The sequence below is a fragment of the Aulonocara stuartgranti genome, assembly GCF_965226115.1.
Source record: "Aulonocara stuartgranti genome assembly, chromosome: 1".
NCBI lineage: Eukaryota > Metazoa > Chordata > Actinopteri > Cichliformes > Cichlidae > Aulonocara > Aulonocara stuartgranti.
Window position 1 is genome coordinate 27,490,363 of NC_138939.1, and position 16,745 is coordinate 27,507,107.

Genomic DNA, 16,745 nt, shown 5'->3' on the forward strand with positions numbered 1-16,745 from the left:
AAGGAGCCTGGAAAGAAAAGCGTCTGGACTTCTTTAAGTTGCTTGAGATTAGTGTTTACGTGCTTCATATAATAGTTTGGACACATCACATCAATTAACAACTTTAGGCACTAAATATATTTTTTTTAAATCTGCCATCTAAGCATGCAGAAGGGGCCTGAATTACAGAGGGTCTCAGGACAAATCAGTTTGCAATTTGTTGCTTCATTGCTTGTTCAGCTTGTGACAATTTTCTTTTGGCAAAAATGTAAACTTTTAAGGGATCTGTTTGTTGATTTTGGCCCATGTCCTTGGTTAACTAGCTTTCATAGCATAAAGCCAAAATATTGCACTCCTTCAAATATACTAAAGCTGTTGTAAAAAGTAATAATAATCTGCTCATTCTGAGGAGGTCAGATGGGAGCTCTTCTCAGATTTGATTGATTTCATAAAGAATGAGCTTTGTGAGGCTGCAGGGAGAAGAAAATTCAACTAATAATTTGGACCAGAGTTTAACAACTCCATCATTTGCTTATAAAAAATCACCTGTGAGATTTTCAACAAAAGACTTGCACCCAGAGAACTGCCACCTACTGAAAAGCAGCAGTTGAATTACACCACCTTGGTTGAGGTACTAACCTTAAAGCACTCAGCTGTAAGGCCTTTTAGAGCTGGTAATATGACAGCTGACTGCCTTTCTTCTAACTTCAGTTTTTTCGGGAAAACAAAGGTCAAGAGAAAGCAGCAATAATTCAATTCAGTTTTATTTATATAGCGACAAATGACAATAATAGTCACATCAAGGTAAAGCAAGCATTCAGGGTCACCTGCTCAGCTCTAACTGTACGCTTTGCGTCAAGTCTAAAAGCCCACTTAAACATGAACACATCCTTGTACACAGTCAGTTTACCAAAAGAGCAGAAGAGTTTACAGGTCAAGGATCTGGAACTGACTGAGAAGTCACTAACCCCATCATCAGCATTCCTAAGGCCTCCCACATGGAAGCACAGAGAGGACAACTGGGTCTGGAGCAGAGAAATAGAGATTATTTCATCATCAAAAGTGCAAAAGGAGCCGATCGCAGTCTCCTGAATGTTTTCTATGGTCAGCAGTGACTTTACTTGGGAGGCTGACTGAAATAATAACTTGTGTTATGTGCTCACATTATGTCTCATGGCTGGAGGAGTTTACCCTCTGACCTTCAGCACTCATTTAATCAGAAATAAAGAGTAGTGACCTGAGGGAAACAAGGTTTTAGAATAACAGGAAAGCTAATGCTGAAAATGTTATTGTTCTGATGGTATTTGGGTTATCTGAGTCACACTGTAAAAGGTTTATGTGACTTACATGAACGGTTCCTGCAGCTCTGCAGGGATTAACAGCACCTCCTGCACAGCAGATCCTCATTTTGCATTGTACCTCATTCTCTACCACTTGTTGCTCTTTAAAAAGGTCCACGTGCTCACACATGTGCAGATTTAGGTGCTCTGAGAATGAGACACTTTCTGGTTAAAAGCCTTGGAAAGTATTTTGAGTTCCAAGAAGGATTTGATTCACAGGCATTCCTGATATGCGGGGGTCCATATGGTTTACATGCTGCCACTTTTCCTCAGTATGGGATTTCTCTCTCAGGGATGGGTGGATACTCAGTGTGACTCAGAAGATCTGATCACCACTAAATAATATTTTGTGCCAGAGAGCCAACAAAAAACATAAATACATTTTAAAGCGATGAACAGTCACATTAAGGTTGGCCAGTTGTCCACTTGCTATTAGGAAGTGGAAGTGGAAGGGGTGTCAATAGCCTGACGCTCCAGCATCTCAGCAGTGTACTCACTTCCATCTGGACCTCTACTCCACCACAGAATGGGGTATTATATGTGGTGCACCACTGCACTCATCCATCCAACCATTTTTTAACTGCTTTTCAAAATGAAGCATGATGCATAAATTCAGTGAGGAAGATCTGTAGTCGCACATCTGTTTGCTTCCAATGTGTTTGTGGCAAATCTAAGCTTTACAAATCCTGCTCAAATCGCTGTCACCGCTGGGTTCTCTTTTCCTGTGCTGGGCCATCAGAGTCTAACTGCCAGAGTTTTGGTTCCTGTATTGGCTTCTTGCTTACTCTGGTTATTAGTTTTAGTTCCCTATAATGGGGAAGGGGCCCCACCAGGGGTTTTAATCATCCTACTCTGAGGTACCCCTGAGCAAGGTACCATCCCTACACACTGCTCCCCAGGCGCCCAAAGGCTGCCCACTGCTTCACTGAGAGAATGGGTTAAATGGAGAGAGGAATTTCCCCACGGGAATCAATAAAGTATACATTATTATTGATATTACATGTTTTCTGTTTCTGCTGTGGTGGTATTTTTATATTTTCTCTTGCTTCTAGTGTTTTTCTAGTTACTTCTTCAGTTTTGTGTCAGTGTTGATGATGTGTCGCTCCCCAAGAGCAGACTCCTCTTGGGGAGAGTCGAATCTTCAGCCACTCTTGCTCAGCCCTGCAGAAACGTTCTGCTGCATTCCAGATACCTCTGAACTCGGAAGTGACGTCACTACAGAGTTAGCATGAGATCCTAGTCAGACTCGGATCCATACCATGGATAATCTCAAACATGGCAATGTGTTCATTGTACTCAAATGACCTCCACAGTCACCAGATCTTATTCCAATACAGCAGCTGTGGGATGTGGTGGAACAGAGGATTTGCATTAGGCTCCATTTTATCTTAAAGATCTCAAAGTACCATATCAACCAAGTGGAGCACTTTGCTCTTAAGCTGCTGGCTTGCTTGTGGTTTGGGAGACAGAGATGCTCTCTGGTTTTAATATTAGGCTTAAAACTTTCCTTTATGATAAAACTTATAGGGCTGAATCAGGAGACCCTGAATCCTCCTTTAGTTGTGCTGCAATAAGCCTAGGCTACTTTAGGCTTTCCACAATGAAGTGTTTCTTGTTTACTCACCTTTTTCACTCAGTTAATCCAGGTTGTATTTGACTGAACCTTGATTAATACTGACAGGTATATGACTGAGTCACGATGAAAAATCTTTTCATATGAGTTTTTCTAAACACATCTGTAACCTCGCACCGCAGCTCCTTAGGTGTCCTCCTAAAACTGCATCCTTCATGATTTAGTTGGAATCAAGTATATTGCATAAAACATGACGGTATGAAATAATTAACTTGGAAATGAACTAGTCCAAAGCGGGAAACTATCGCAACAAAATCCAACTTTTGCCCTCACATTTGTATTTCCTAGAAAGCTTACAGAGATTTTACAGATAGCAAGATGACAAGGCTGGAAAGGAGAAAGAGCATGAAACCTCAGCAAAGAAGGGAGATCAAAGCAATCTCAGGAGAGGGCAATATATTTAGAAAAATAAAACATTGAGCGGCTCCTTCTCGTGATTCCTTCGGCATCTGTGCTGTCAGATGACGAGTGATTAAACTGCACCCATGACCAGCGTTCCTGTTTCCGAAGGGTAAATACCACCGATCTTTTGCATTATGTGGATATAATGGATGTTTTGATCAAGTTACCCTGTGATCTGATTACAAGCATTGGCCTTGTGAGCGAAAATGACTTCAGAGGAAAGGAGAGTTCAACATAGACTTTACCTACCACATGAACCAAATTAAGTTTGCAAGGACATCAAATCATATCAAACACAAAACTGAAGAACCAGAAACAAAACCACAACTCCTGAAGGATGTCATACATGGTTTGAAATACCTATCACAAGGATATGAGTCATTTTCCTAAAGCTAGAATATCACATGCCTTGCTAGATAACTGTGCTCATCCATAGTGACGGTGCAAAACTGAATGTGTCCCTTTAAAAGCTGTTATTGGGGGAAAAAAAAGAATCCCTTGCATCACATTTCTGGCACGTCACATTTCCCAGTTAGTATTCTGTTTAGCTTATAGGCTGAAAGCACGGTGAGGTGAGCCACACTCAAAATCCTGTGGAGGATGATCACTGCCCTCTATGGTCAAATCTCAAGAAACAACGAGTTTGCTGTGTTCAGAAATGTCCTCTGTTGCATTGAATGTGGAAACAGGGCATGACCCACTCCCATAAAATCTCAAATTCTGCATTCTTAAATTCTGACTTGCAATTTTTATTATATGTATTATTTACAACAAAGTAACTCAAAGAGAAATTTTTAAAAGCTTATCAAAAAAAGATATAAATTACAGTTTTCACATTATTTAAAGGAGTACTGTGGAGTACTAAAGGAGTACTGCGTACTGTGCTGTAGAGAAGTCGGCTGAAGTAAGCATGCTATCTGTAGACAGACCCTTGAGAGAACATGAGAAAATGAAGACACGCCCATGTTGCAGTAATACACAGCTGTACTTCAGAACTGCGCAGTGTTAAGGTGTGGTTACAGGTACAAATATCTGTAGGAGAGGCAGTAAGCACTGATTTTCAGCCCGGTGTTAAGAAACTCTTTAAAAAGTTTAGTGTGAAAATAAAGGTTTACATTTTGACTGCTAACAGCTGTTTGGAAGCACAGCTTTGATGGGAGGATACCTGAGAGAGATGACACAAAGGAAGCCAGGCTTTCTGTGTGTTAGTTGCCTCTATGAAACTGAAAAAAACAGTCAGTTTTAACAGGTATGACATCGGTGTCACACCGGCTCTGCTTTAGGTTCTATGTGTGCTCACATAAAAAGTTGTCTATGCAGATCATCAGTCATCCAGGTTATAGTAGTCTAAGAAAGAAAGCCACTGGACTGCTCTAAGTTTCATAAAGACTCATCCATGAGGCTTCTTCAGTTCTAAACTAAAGAAGCCTCATGGATGAGACGGGGAACTTCACTAAAATTAAAAAAGTCCAGCTCTGATTCATGACTTTTGCACAAAGTGATGCCATTATGAGTGCCTCTTCTCCAATCGGAGACTTATCTGATGATGATGATAAAAAGTTGACAAAAATCTATAAGTAAAAAGAAGTAAAATGCAACATGGCTGCAAATGAGATGATTAATGCTGCAGAGAATCATAGCTCTTGGAATTTAATGTACAGAGCACTAAAATAAATCTTTATAAAAATTAGTTAATCGTTTTATTGCTGTGCTGCTGTTCATTTCTAAGGTGAACAGAAGACATTTAAATATAAAATGCTACTATGTGCCACAGCCTGATAAAAGAGATGGAGAAATCACTTCAGCTTGTAATAATGAATTTGACTGATTAAACAGCTATTCGTGTATGCTCTGTGTTCTAGTAGCTGCAGTTCCAGCAGTGTAAAAGAAAACAACATTCACATAGAAAATGTATCCCCCAACAGACACGCTATGTGGATTACACTTAAAACATGCTTCAATTAAAAAAAAGTGAAATCTTTCCATTTCCAGATGATTATAAATGAAAACTGTGATTATAACTGGCTCCTGACCAGAGGGGTGCGCTGTGAAGTCAGACTGATGAGTTTGCAAGCTTAAAGTCAGAGTTTTCTGTGTCATGCAAATGGCTTTTTCTTACCTGGTTAAATCATTGTGGTAATGATAACCTGTGTTCAGTATAAGTTACTGATATAAGAACCTGTTTCTGGTCACGATCAAAATATTTTCCTAGTTTTAGTTTAAAATCATGTGGAAGCACCACATTTTCACTGATTATTTAATTCACAGCATGCTTAAAATGCAATATAGATTCTATAGTGGTGGAATACGTTCTAGGCTTCATGGACAATTTGTTAAGGCATAGCTGAATAAACCACTGCATTGTCACTGGCATACCTGTTCAGTCAATCATTTATAATCCATTCCACTTTAATCTGATCCAAAGAAAAACCCAAAACAATTTCATGTCTCCTGTTTTTTGCCACATGGAGCAAAAATGTTTCATGTTTAAAATGTAGCCAGTTTAAAGTTTCAGAGCTCTGATGTGCAGCTGCATCTTCGAAATAAACATGAGCACAGAGAGTGTCCTCAGCAATCAAATTAATTTGAATTAACTGAAACTACTCTGTGCCATGTTAATGTTCATTTCTGCTGCACCGATCACTTGTCTTATCTGTAAAAATTATAGATTTTGCAGCTATATTTTTTATTGTCTGATAACATCTCTGGCTGGAGTTGGTGGCGCTCATAGGAATCATTTTATGTGGAAGAAGAGTCACATGATCCATAAAATACCCATATTCTTGTGAGCACACAGAGATCCTGAAAACCTAGTTTAACAGAGAAAGATACCCGTTAGCCACACTTGAGGTTTTAGGTTTTCTTGAGCCAGCTTGTCCAAAGAAAGCCTGAGTGTGTTGAACTTCGTTTCTTATTTTACCCCTCAGGCTATGTATTCAGTATAAGTCACAGTGATTCAGCCAGGTAAAAAGGGAGCCATTAATTTCACTTTGTAGCACATCTCTCCAGATTATTTGTAGTTTGTGCTCTGCATTCTGCACAATTATTTGTTATGTTGTTGGTGGAAGTTATGCACCAACTCACTCTTTTTTTAAATGTATGCACCTATAGCACTTTATAAATGTATCCTTTTCTTGATTTCACAATAATAACATCTCATCTATCTTCACAAAATCTGAATTATGCATAATGTACTATTACAGCATGATTGTGTTGTCTAGCAATCAACTAGCAGTAGATTCAAATTCCCATTTTTTGCACTAAAAAACATCTTTTTATTGTTTTCAGTGTGATTAAATCTTTTTGCCGAAGCAAAAATAGACCAAACAATACACCCACATGGTCACTAGTTATATTTACTATATATGTTTTGAAGTGAGAAATAATAGCACCAGCACTTTTCCACTATAGTATCACTTCATCACCGTGTTTTATGAACAAATTTAATTTTTAACTTAACCTATTATGTTCATCCTTACTTTTTCTCATATATGTCCTGTTACAGTGGTGGATGCATCATGATTATATACAGGGAGTGCGGAATTATTAGGCAAATGAGTATTTTGTCCACATCATCCTCTTCATGCATGTTGTCTTACTCCAAGCTGTATAGGCTCGAAAGCCTACTACCAATTAAGCATATTAGGTGATGTGCATCTCTGTAATGAGAAGGGGTGTGGTCTAATGACATCAACACCCTATATCAGGTGTGCATAATTATTAGGCAACTTCCTTTCCTTTGGCAAAATGGGTCAAAAGAAGGACTTGACAGGCTCAGAAAAGTCAAAAATAGTGAGATATCTTGCAGAGGGATGCAGCAGTCTCAAAATTGCAAAGCTTCTGAAGCGTGATCATCGAACAATCAAGCGTTTCATTCAAAATAGTCAACAGGGTCACAAGAAGCGTGTGGAAAAACCAAGGCACAAAATAACTGCCCATGAACTGAGAAAAGTCAAGCGTGCAGCTGCCAAGATGCCACTTGCCACCAGTTTGGCCATATTTCAGAGCTGCAACATCACTGGAGTGCCCAAAAGCACAAGGTGTGCAATACTCAGAGACATGGCCAAGGTAAGAAAGGCTGAAAGACGACCACCACTGAACAAGACACACAAGCTGAAACGTCAAGACTGGGCCAAGAAATATCTCAAGACTGATTTTTCTAAGGTTTTATGGACTGATGAAATGAGAGTGAGTCTTGATGGGCCAGATGGATGGGCCCGTGGCTGGATTGGTAAAGGGCAGAGAGCTCCAGTCCGACTCAGACGCCAGCAAGGTGGAGGTGGAGTACTGGTTTGGGCTGGTATCATCAAAGATGAGCTTGTGGGGCCTTTTCGGGTTGAGGATGGAGTCAAGCTCAACTCCCAGTCCTACTGCCAGTTTCTGGAAGACACCTTCTTCAAGCAGTGGTACAGGAAGAAGTCTGCATCCTTCAAGAAAAACATGATTTTCATGCAGGACAATGCTCCATCACACGCGTCCAAGTACTCCACAGCGTGGCTGGCAAGAAAGGGTATAAAAGAAGAAAAACTAATGACATGGCCTCCTTGTTCACCTGATCTGAACCCCATTGAGAACCTGTGGTCCATCATCAAATGTGAGATTTACAAGGAGGGAAAACAGTACACCTCTCTGAACAGTGTCTGGGAGGCTGTGGTTGCTGCTGCACGCAATGTTGATGGTGAACAGATCAAAACACTGACAGGATCCATGGATGGCAGGCTTTTGAGTGTCCTTGCAAAGAAAGGTGGCTATATTGGTCGCTGATTTGTTTTTGTTTTGTTTTTGAATGTCAGAAATGTATATTTGTGAATGTGGAGATGTTATATTGGTTTCACTGGTAAAAATAAATAATTGAAATGGGTATATATTTGTTTTTTGTTAAGTTGCCTAATAATTATGCACAGTAATAGTCACCTGCAGACACAGATATCCCCCTAAAATAGCTAAAACTAAAAACAAACTAAAAACTACTTCCAAAAACATTCAGCTTTGATATTAATGAGTTTTTTGGGTTCATTGAGAACATGGTTGTTGTTCAATAATAAAATTATTCCTCAAAAATACAACTTGCCTAATAATTCTGCACTCCCTGTATGAACCAGTGATCACGATGAGCAATACTTTCAAACTGCTTTTTTTCCTATTATTGGCTCTATGTGATGTCACTGAGAGCAGATATCCTTAATTTTGTCACCTTAGGAACACAGCAGCTCCACACTCTGTACTGTGGAAAGCTTTTGTTTGTGAGGGGTAACCAATCAGAAGAAAGCTGGCTTAAAGAGAGTGGGACAGGAACTGGAATGGATGAACTGGGGAGCTGCACTAAAGCTCAGTATACAGCAAGTAAGACTGTGACTGGGAAACATATAAAACTATTATTGCAATGTCCAAGAAAAGGGGATATAGGGCCCCTTTAAATTACTTACAGGCAGGATCCCATCAACCCAGCTGTTTCTACACAGTTGATTTCCCAGTGTCGACATTAAAGTGCATGAGAGCGAGTTCACTAGTTTATATAGTTTGCTTTCAGTATGTGGAATGTTCACCATGATTTCAGGGCCAGCAGGCTGCGACCACTTTAGGAATAAAGTTGCTCTATTGGCACTGCTTTTCAAACACAATAATTGTGGTTTTTCTGAAAGCAAAGACTCCAAACAGGAAATCAGAAGTCTTCATCAGAAAATAACTGGAATGCACTTGGTGTGAACAGTGGAGATGTCTATTAGCTGCAGCTGAGCAAGCCAGTTTTTATCATCTTTTATAAGAAGGAATTATAAATTATGTTTCATGCCAACAGTCACATTATCTCCTTTTTGGCTTTGCCTTGAGTTTTATATGTGTCTTAAACTCACCCCCAAGATTTCACAGCGAATAATTTCTCAAAGAACCTCTGTGGTTATCTCACTTTGCCAAACAGCTGTTCCATGGCCACGAGGGATGAGTGAGAGAAGAGGTCCAGGAAGGGAGAGATTATTCAAACTCGAGAGGCTCGGAGTGGGAAAATACAAAGAGCGTACAGAGCAAACAGAAAGAGACACGAGGACATGAAGGGACAGAATTCAGACTTGCGAGTCTGTCCACACTTGCTTGATTGTGTCTGTCAGAAGCGAGAGGACAGTGGGAGGAATAAAACAATTAATATGAACAGTACTCTGGGGAATGTTCGTTTCCTTGACAACAGCAGGCACAGCCAAACAAACGGGCCCTTTCATAACCATTCAAAACAAACAGAAACTTTATTAGCAACCTTGCATTAGTTTTTTTTTTTTTTAAAAAGAGGCGTCCCTTTCTGTCATCCTGGAGACGGAATTCATACATTTTGCCAAATTGAATTCAGCTCCCGTGCTCCTCATTTCAAGTCATTTAATGTGGATTTGCACAGTTTTGAAAATGTAGTCTTGAAAGTGTGAGAAACAAGCCGAGCCTAGAAAGGCTATGGAGCTGATTAGAGGTAAGTGGGAGGAGGATGAGATCCCGCTGTTCCAGACAGTGTTCCACAGAGAGACGGAGAGAGGGAGGGAGACCTACAGCAGGGTGAGAAACCAAAATGAAAAACCTGAACCCTTGATCCATACAGTGAGGGGATTCTGTGTGTCCGTAATGCATTTCCCTGACTTGGCCTGGATCTGGTCTGGAGTGATAGCCTTTTCTGTCTTAATGAGAAGAATCCGCATCCATAGTGCACTATGGGTCAAGTATGATAATGTGATTCTATGCCACAGTCACCAGATCTCAGACCACTGAAACTCCTACAGGGGAGGTTTGCACTGGTGTGTTAGACCGTGCTTTCATCACCAAAGGAGGAATGCTGTTTTTAGAGTTTCAGAGAGTTGGAAGATCGATGCCAACACTCTCTGAAGCTGGTCTAATACCACATAGTTGCCCAACAGCCTTTCTAAGACCCCCTTTTGGATTTTTTTTCCCCCTTGAACTTGTTGCCTCGTTTGTATGTGTGTGCCTTTTCTTTGCATATTTGTGTTGTTGGATGGGCGCGGTTATTGTTACTCAGAGAAGTTTTATGATGAGCCAGCCAGTACGCCCTGTTTCTTGGCAAAGGTGATGCGCTTTAATCAGCTGCAGGATATCTTCAACAATGGCTCAGCATTTTCTTTCCTTTCTTGCATTGGGTAAGAAGTGAACACAAACTGCAAAGCAAACACACAACTACAGTCAACAGCTGAACATATGGTAGCACGTGGTATAAGGTAAACCCTCAAAGTATAACCTGCTTTATTCTCACTTTTTAAAAACTCATTCAGACACAGTTTGCAAATCAAAGACATTCTGTATTCAATAAGCCCTGAAACTGTCGAGTTGAAACATAAACTCAAGGGAAAAGTATTTATTGAGGTCATAGATCAAGTGAGCAGCTTTTTTTTTTTTTTTACCACAGGCTTCAATACAATCTGCCTTCTTTACTTTTCATTATAAACCTCCTAATTCAGACCAAGAGGAAGAAGAAAAAGAGGATGAGTTTATATGGAAAATAAAAGGTGAGGTTCTGAGGTCTTTTTTTGTTGTTCACATTTTTTTTTTGCCCCTGTGGCTCCAGAAACAGAAACTAACCTCACTCTCATGACTAACACAAATGAGTTCTGACTGATTTTAATTACAAAGTTTATCTGTGAAGGCTCTGCACAACAGACAGGGATGGGTGGAGGTTGGTTAGAGAAGCACTAATCCCACCATTTACCCTCTAGTTATGTTCTTTCTTTCTCCAAGTCTTTCTGGTGGCTCTCACTCCAAATGAAGTCATAACATGTACTAACAGCTTGCACATTCAGCATGGGTGGTTTAAATGTCAAGCAGGCTTCCAACATTTGCATCAGGAGCAGTTTCTTCCCACTAGATTCATTCCTCTGAGTCATCAGTGACAATGGAAGGAGGCTTATAAACATACAGTAAATGTAAGCTTTTCACGGAGAAAAAAAAGAATAAAAAAATCACAGCTGCAAGATGTGAAACGTGACTTTTATTGTGAAATAAACACCTTTCCCCGAAGCTGGCTGTTGCCAAAAGTCACGAGATTGATCGCCGCAGTTCAACATGTCGGAGAGTTTGTTTAGGCAAAACACTGATGTATGCGTGTTACATAGTTATCTAATGAGGCTTTTGACAAGTGTTTGTGGATGTACTTGAGTTTGATACAGGAAAGAAGAGAGGAGAAGGAATCTGGTCGTGTTGTCCTAGCTAAACAATGGATGTGGGTCAGTGTTTGTGTGAGTCTGTTGAGGTATGCGCAGTATCTCAGTTTTTTCTCTCAAACACCAACAAACATACACTCTTCAGTTTCCTCTGTCATAGTCCTCTCTGCAAGTTTTCCATCTCTCTGTCTCTTTATGACATGCGACTTGGTTCAGGTGGGCCAAGTTTAATGTTTTCATTAGTAGTATTTGATGAGTATTAGCACAAATATAAGTTCTACTTCTTCTACAAAGTGGATAAGTTTGCATAATTGCTTAATTGGGGGGGGGGGGGGGGGGTTGCCCCTGTACATCACCCAGATTGCTTTTAAACCAAACAATCAATGTGTTTTTATTGAAAGTGCAGGCTTTCAGTTTTGATTTTAAGAGATTTCACAAATCTTTTGCATTGAGTGTTTAAAAATTAAAGCCATTTTTATACATTTATACTTTTTTAGAGGTTCAATTAATGAGCTAATGTAACATCATTTAAAATGTGGGATTTTTTGATAGTTGGATGAAAGTAATTTTCAGTCAATAAGAGAAGAATATCATTTCTTCCCCTTAAGAAACTCTTGGGTTGCTTTTGTGGTATATATTTGGTTCATTATCCATTTTCACTGTGATCAGGTTTTCATCATGTGGCTGAATCAGAGCAGAGATTAAACAACTGCATCACACAATTCAATCTGCTGGTTGAAGCAGCGGCCACATCATCATTAACCACTGACTCACGTCCACTGGCAGCTGTGAAATTACCTCCACATGTTTGACAGGTAATGTGATAGTTTCATCTTGGTTTCATCTGTGGGGAAGTTTATTTTTCTTTTCCAGAACTGCACTGGCTCTTTTAGACGCTTTCTGGTAAACTCTAAATGGTTTTGCACATTTCCACTCATAAAGGCATCTCTTCACCTTCACAATCACACCTTCCTCCCACAGAGTGCTCTTGGCTTTGTTAGATGTTTTGAAGTTGCTTTTCTTAGCCAAGGAAGTAATTCTATCATGATGCACTTCAGATGTCTTCTGTGTCTTTTCAGGCATTTTTGGTGTTGCTGAGCTGGTCAGTGCATTCCTTCTTTTTAACAATGCACCAGATTGTTGATCCAGCCACTCCTAAAGTTTCTGCTATCTTACAGATTTATTTTGGCCTCACTCATCACTTTGGAGCTCAAATTTAAAATGACAGCGAAAAGCTCTAAATTCAGTACTTTGAATCAACGTCTGCATCAAAACAAAAAAAAAGAAACGGTGTCTTTGTTCAGCAAATTATAAACCTAAGTGTAGTGAGTTTGCCTGTGGCCAGATTTTACCGACGTGATAGAATTGCAACCATGCACATGACTTTACATTTAGATATCAGACATTACTCTGTAGGCACCACGATAGATGTTGCACGACAGATGGTCTCAACACCAAAAGCAAAAAAATATAAGTGAATGAGGGGAATAGATAGATTCATTTTTAATAAAATGTGTAATAAAGTGTAATAAAAAAATCTTTAGTGTGATTAAAGTTCAAACTCTTGAGGTGATCTCAACTGCACACCTGCTGAAGTAGGCAAAACTCTACAGTCTCTTTAGCAGACCATCTTCAGCAGCAGTTTGCATTTTGAGATCTTTATCATTTCAACAGCATTGCACTTATTTGCCAGATAGTTTTCCTCATAAGCAGTTATTGATCAGAAACATTTTAATTGCTAATTCTTTGCATCTTGTTTTAAAGGGTCCACGATTTTCTCTTTCGGAGCACGTGCGTGTTTCATGTTGGTGGGTTTCTTTCTGAAAATGTCATTGTGTCACAGACTGTCTGTCTTTTTCTCTGTTTGATCATCGCTGCCAGAAATTCTACAGAATAAAATCGAACTATTGATTATATTGAATCCAGATGCAGAAACGGCGTGTGATACAAAAATACAGCACACACGCTTTTTTGGATTTGATTATACGCGCAGCAGAAAGTTCGTAACGGTAACCAGCACCTGTGATAGAAAAAGTCACGTGACCGGGTGGTTACACTCCATCCGCATCGGATGTGACTGCTTGACTCCAGACAGGCAGGCAGGAGACCTGCCCCTCCTCCTATAGCATCAGCAGCAGCGATGATTCAACGCGTCCGCTGTCGACTCCTTTTTGGATTCACGGCTCAGCAGCTGAGGTCTGCAGTCCCTGAGTGAAGAGCTGAGAGAAGAGCTGGTTTGCTTTCGCAGCAGGAGTTCTTCACCGCTTCACAGCTTCCATCGAGGGCGCAGTCTGCTCTAGTTTGAGGCGTTTTGCCCCTCTGTCGGTGTTCAGCCAACAGCTCACCTGCAGAGACTCCTGACAATGCCTCGCTCCCGGGCGGAGCTCCCCCGGTAAGCAACCTCTATGGCAGGTTTCACCCAGTTTATAGGAGGGTAGGGGGGCTGGGTGTGAACCGTGAAAAATCTCCTTAGGGCGAGGTTGTAAAATAACGAAATAAACCTGTAAAGAAGAATTACCGCCGGCAATTAGAAAACCAGTGCTGAAAATAGATATTTAGCCTTCTGATTTTATGAGTTAAAAAAATAAGATTTTTTTTAATCCAAGAGTCAGATATGGAATTTTTTTTTCTATTACCGTTCCTGACAGCAGTGTATCAAGTAGTTGATCTGACGGGGGGCAGAGAAAAGTCTGAGCGTGTTTAAAATACAAAATTAAGGCTTTTGTCACCCTAACCTATTTACAAGTAACAGAGCTTGTATTTAGTGCAGTAACACTGTTATTGTTATTCCACCACTCTGGCAGGCTTAAGCCAATCCCTCAGGCCACTTTGGGAATTTTCCATCCGAGCATAGTACGCCTGATCTTTGCCCTTGTTCGTGGTATCGGCTGCATTTTTTAAAGTGGAAGATTGTGGCTGCCAGATTTCAGTGAAGTTAAAAATTCTTCAAGTTGAAAAAAAAGAAACTCTCCCGGCTGTAGTGAAATGCATTCTAGATGTTGTTTTTTAGTTATGTTTGCTGAGGGGTCCGAACGTCCGGTCACTGATCTTTTCAGTGCTGCTGTTCACTCACCTCTCCTGCCTCTTCTCCGCAGGTTGACCGGCCTCCTCGTTCTCCTTTTTCTTCTACCTGTTTTCCCGTTTTCCTCATCATCCTCCTCCTCCTCCTCTCACCCTCAGTGGGTCCTCCAGCGTATCCCTGTGGTCATCCCCCAGCACACGGAGGCTCGGCCGGCCCCTCATTTTCTGTCTCAGGCCCGCTTGGACGTCACCTCAACCTGTGACCCCGAATGCCACAAGAAGGCCCCTCATCCAAGCTACTGGGACCTGCGGAGTCTCCTGGCATATGAGACTCTCCACTCTAATGGTCGGCTCACTGAGACTGCCATTAGGATCTATGGCTACAACCCCAACTCTAACACGACCCCAGCCTACTTAACTGGGTCCTCAGGCAAGGCTGAGAGGTCACATGTCAGAAGAAAGCGCCAGATCTTTGGCCACGATGGGCGATTTAGCATTGCTGGGCAGGACTTCTTGCTTAAATATCCATTCTCAGTGGCTGTCAAACTGTCCACTGGGTGTTCTGGTACACTGGTGGGAGACCGTCATGTTCTCACAGCTGCTCATTGTGTTCACGATGGTAAAAACTATGTGAAAGGAGCTCAGAGGCTCCGGGTTGGCTTTTTAAAACCTAAGCAACGAGACACACAACAGTCTTCCTTCCACCTTCTCTCCAACTTCACCAACCATGTTGAAGGAGGTCCGAGTCCCTACGCACCACCTACCAGTGACATAATGAAGTTCCAGTGGATCAGAGCCAAGCGCACCCATGTTCCCAAAGGCTGGATAAAAGGGAATGCTAATGACATAGGAATGGACTATGACTATGCTTTGCTTGAACTCAAGAAACCCCACAAACGGCGCCACATGAAGCTGGGAGTCAGCCCCCCCGCTCAGGGACTGCCTGGTCGCCGAGTCCACTTCTCAGGATTCGATAACGACCGGCCAGGACAGCTGGTGTATCGGTTCTGTCGTGCCGGCGAGGAGACTTCAGACCTGTTGTACCAGCACTGCGACGCTCAACCCGGGGCTAGCGGCTCGGGAGTCTACGCGCGGATGTGGGCTGGTCGACGCTGGGAGCGGAAGGTGATAGGTGTGTTTTCCGGGCATCAGTGGGTGGAGCGACAAGGTGCGTCCCAGGAATTTAATGTAGCAGTGAGAATCACGCCTCTGAAATATGCTCAGATCTGCTACTGGATAAAAGGAAACTTCATGGACTGTAGGGAGGGGTGAAAACAAAAACATGAGGACCACACAAGGGGTGTAAAACCACAGCCACAAATCCCTTTGGCATAACAGGAGCCACACTTTTCAACCCCACTGCCCACAGCACTGATATGTTAACATAAATATGCCAATATCTACACGCAGACGAGACTCAGATCCAGTAATGACATGACAAATGGGCCACTTTAATTTGTGCCTTTGCTTAGTTTTTGATATCAAGAAAGTATTTTTCTCCCTTTTAGAACATTTATCAGGATAACCAAGTTTTATTTGGACTCATTTAATCTGAAACATGGACTGATGGGGTGGGACCAGAGAAACTGTTTATCTAGACACTGCAGCATTTTAACTGAGCTAATACTAAAGATTGCACTGTTTTCTCTACTGAAATTTATATTTGTGAATGAATGTACAAGTCAGCTACCAAAGTTGCCAACTGTTTCCTTCCAAACCTCTCAGTGGAAACAGTAGTTATCTACAAGCATAGCATGCTTTATTTACAGTGGGAGGCGGGGTGGAAGCGTTTTGCAGGTGTTGATATTTCAGGACTTTTGCAAGTCTGCAGATTACTTGGTAAATGAAGCAGTTTGTGGAGTGTTGTTTATTGCCAAGCGCCATCTGCTGGCCACATAAGAACACTGCAGGTGTCCACATGAACATGATGGCATCCCAAGTTAGTTTAGGCCTACATAAGCACTTTTTACTTATTTGTGACGTTTCTGAAGAAACCAGAAATCTGTCAGATTTAATGAAATATATGCTTTGAAATAAGGCAAGTGTCTTCTATTTTTTTCCCAGTCTGCTCACAAGACAAATTAAAACAAACACAACGTTGGTTCGACAAGTTTTTATTTCCAATTTCAAAAAAAAAAAAAAAAAAAAAATCAGAAATGCTGTGGGGAACCTGAACACTGTAAAAAGCCGAAATATGAGGACCAGCTCCTTTGACTTCTCCAGCAC

General features: G+C 41.1%; 1 protein-coding gene across 1 annotated transcript; it reads left to right on the forward strand.

Annotated features, from left to right (window-relative positions):
- Nucleotides 1-13,316: 13,316 nt before the first annotated feature.
- On the forward strand, nt 13,317-16,556 carry LOC309707299 (serine protease 23-like). The gene is made up of 2 exons (XM_082534569.1): nt 13,317-13,890; nt 14,594-16,556. Exons 1-2 carry the CDS (start codon nt 13,862-13,864, stop codon nt 15,789-15,791), a joined length of 1,227 nt encoding a protein of 408 aa, XP_082390695.1. The 5' UTR covers nt 13,317-13,861; the 3' UTR covers nt 15,792-16,556.
- The last annotated feature ends 189 nt before the right edge of the window (nt 16,557-16,745 follow it).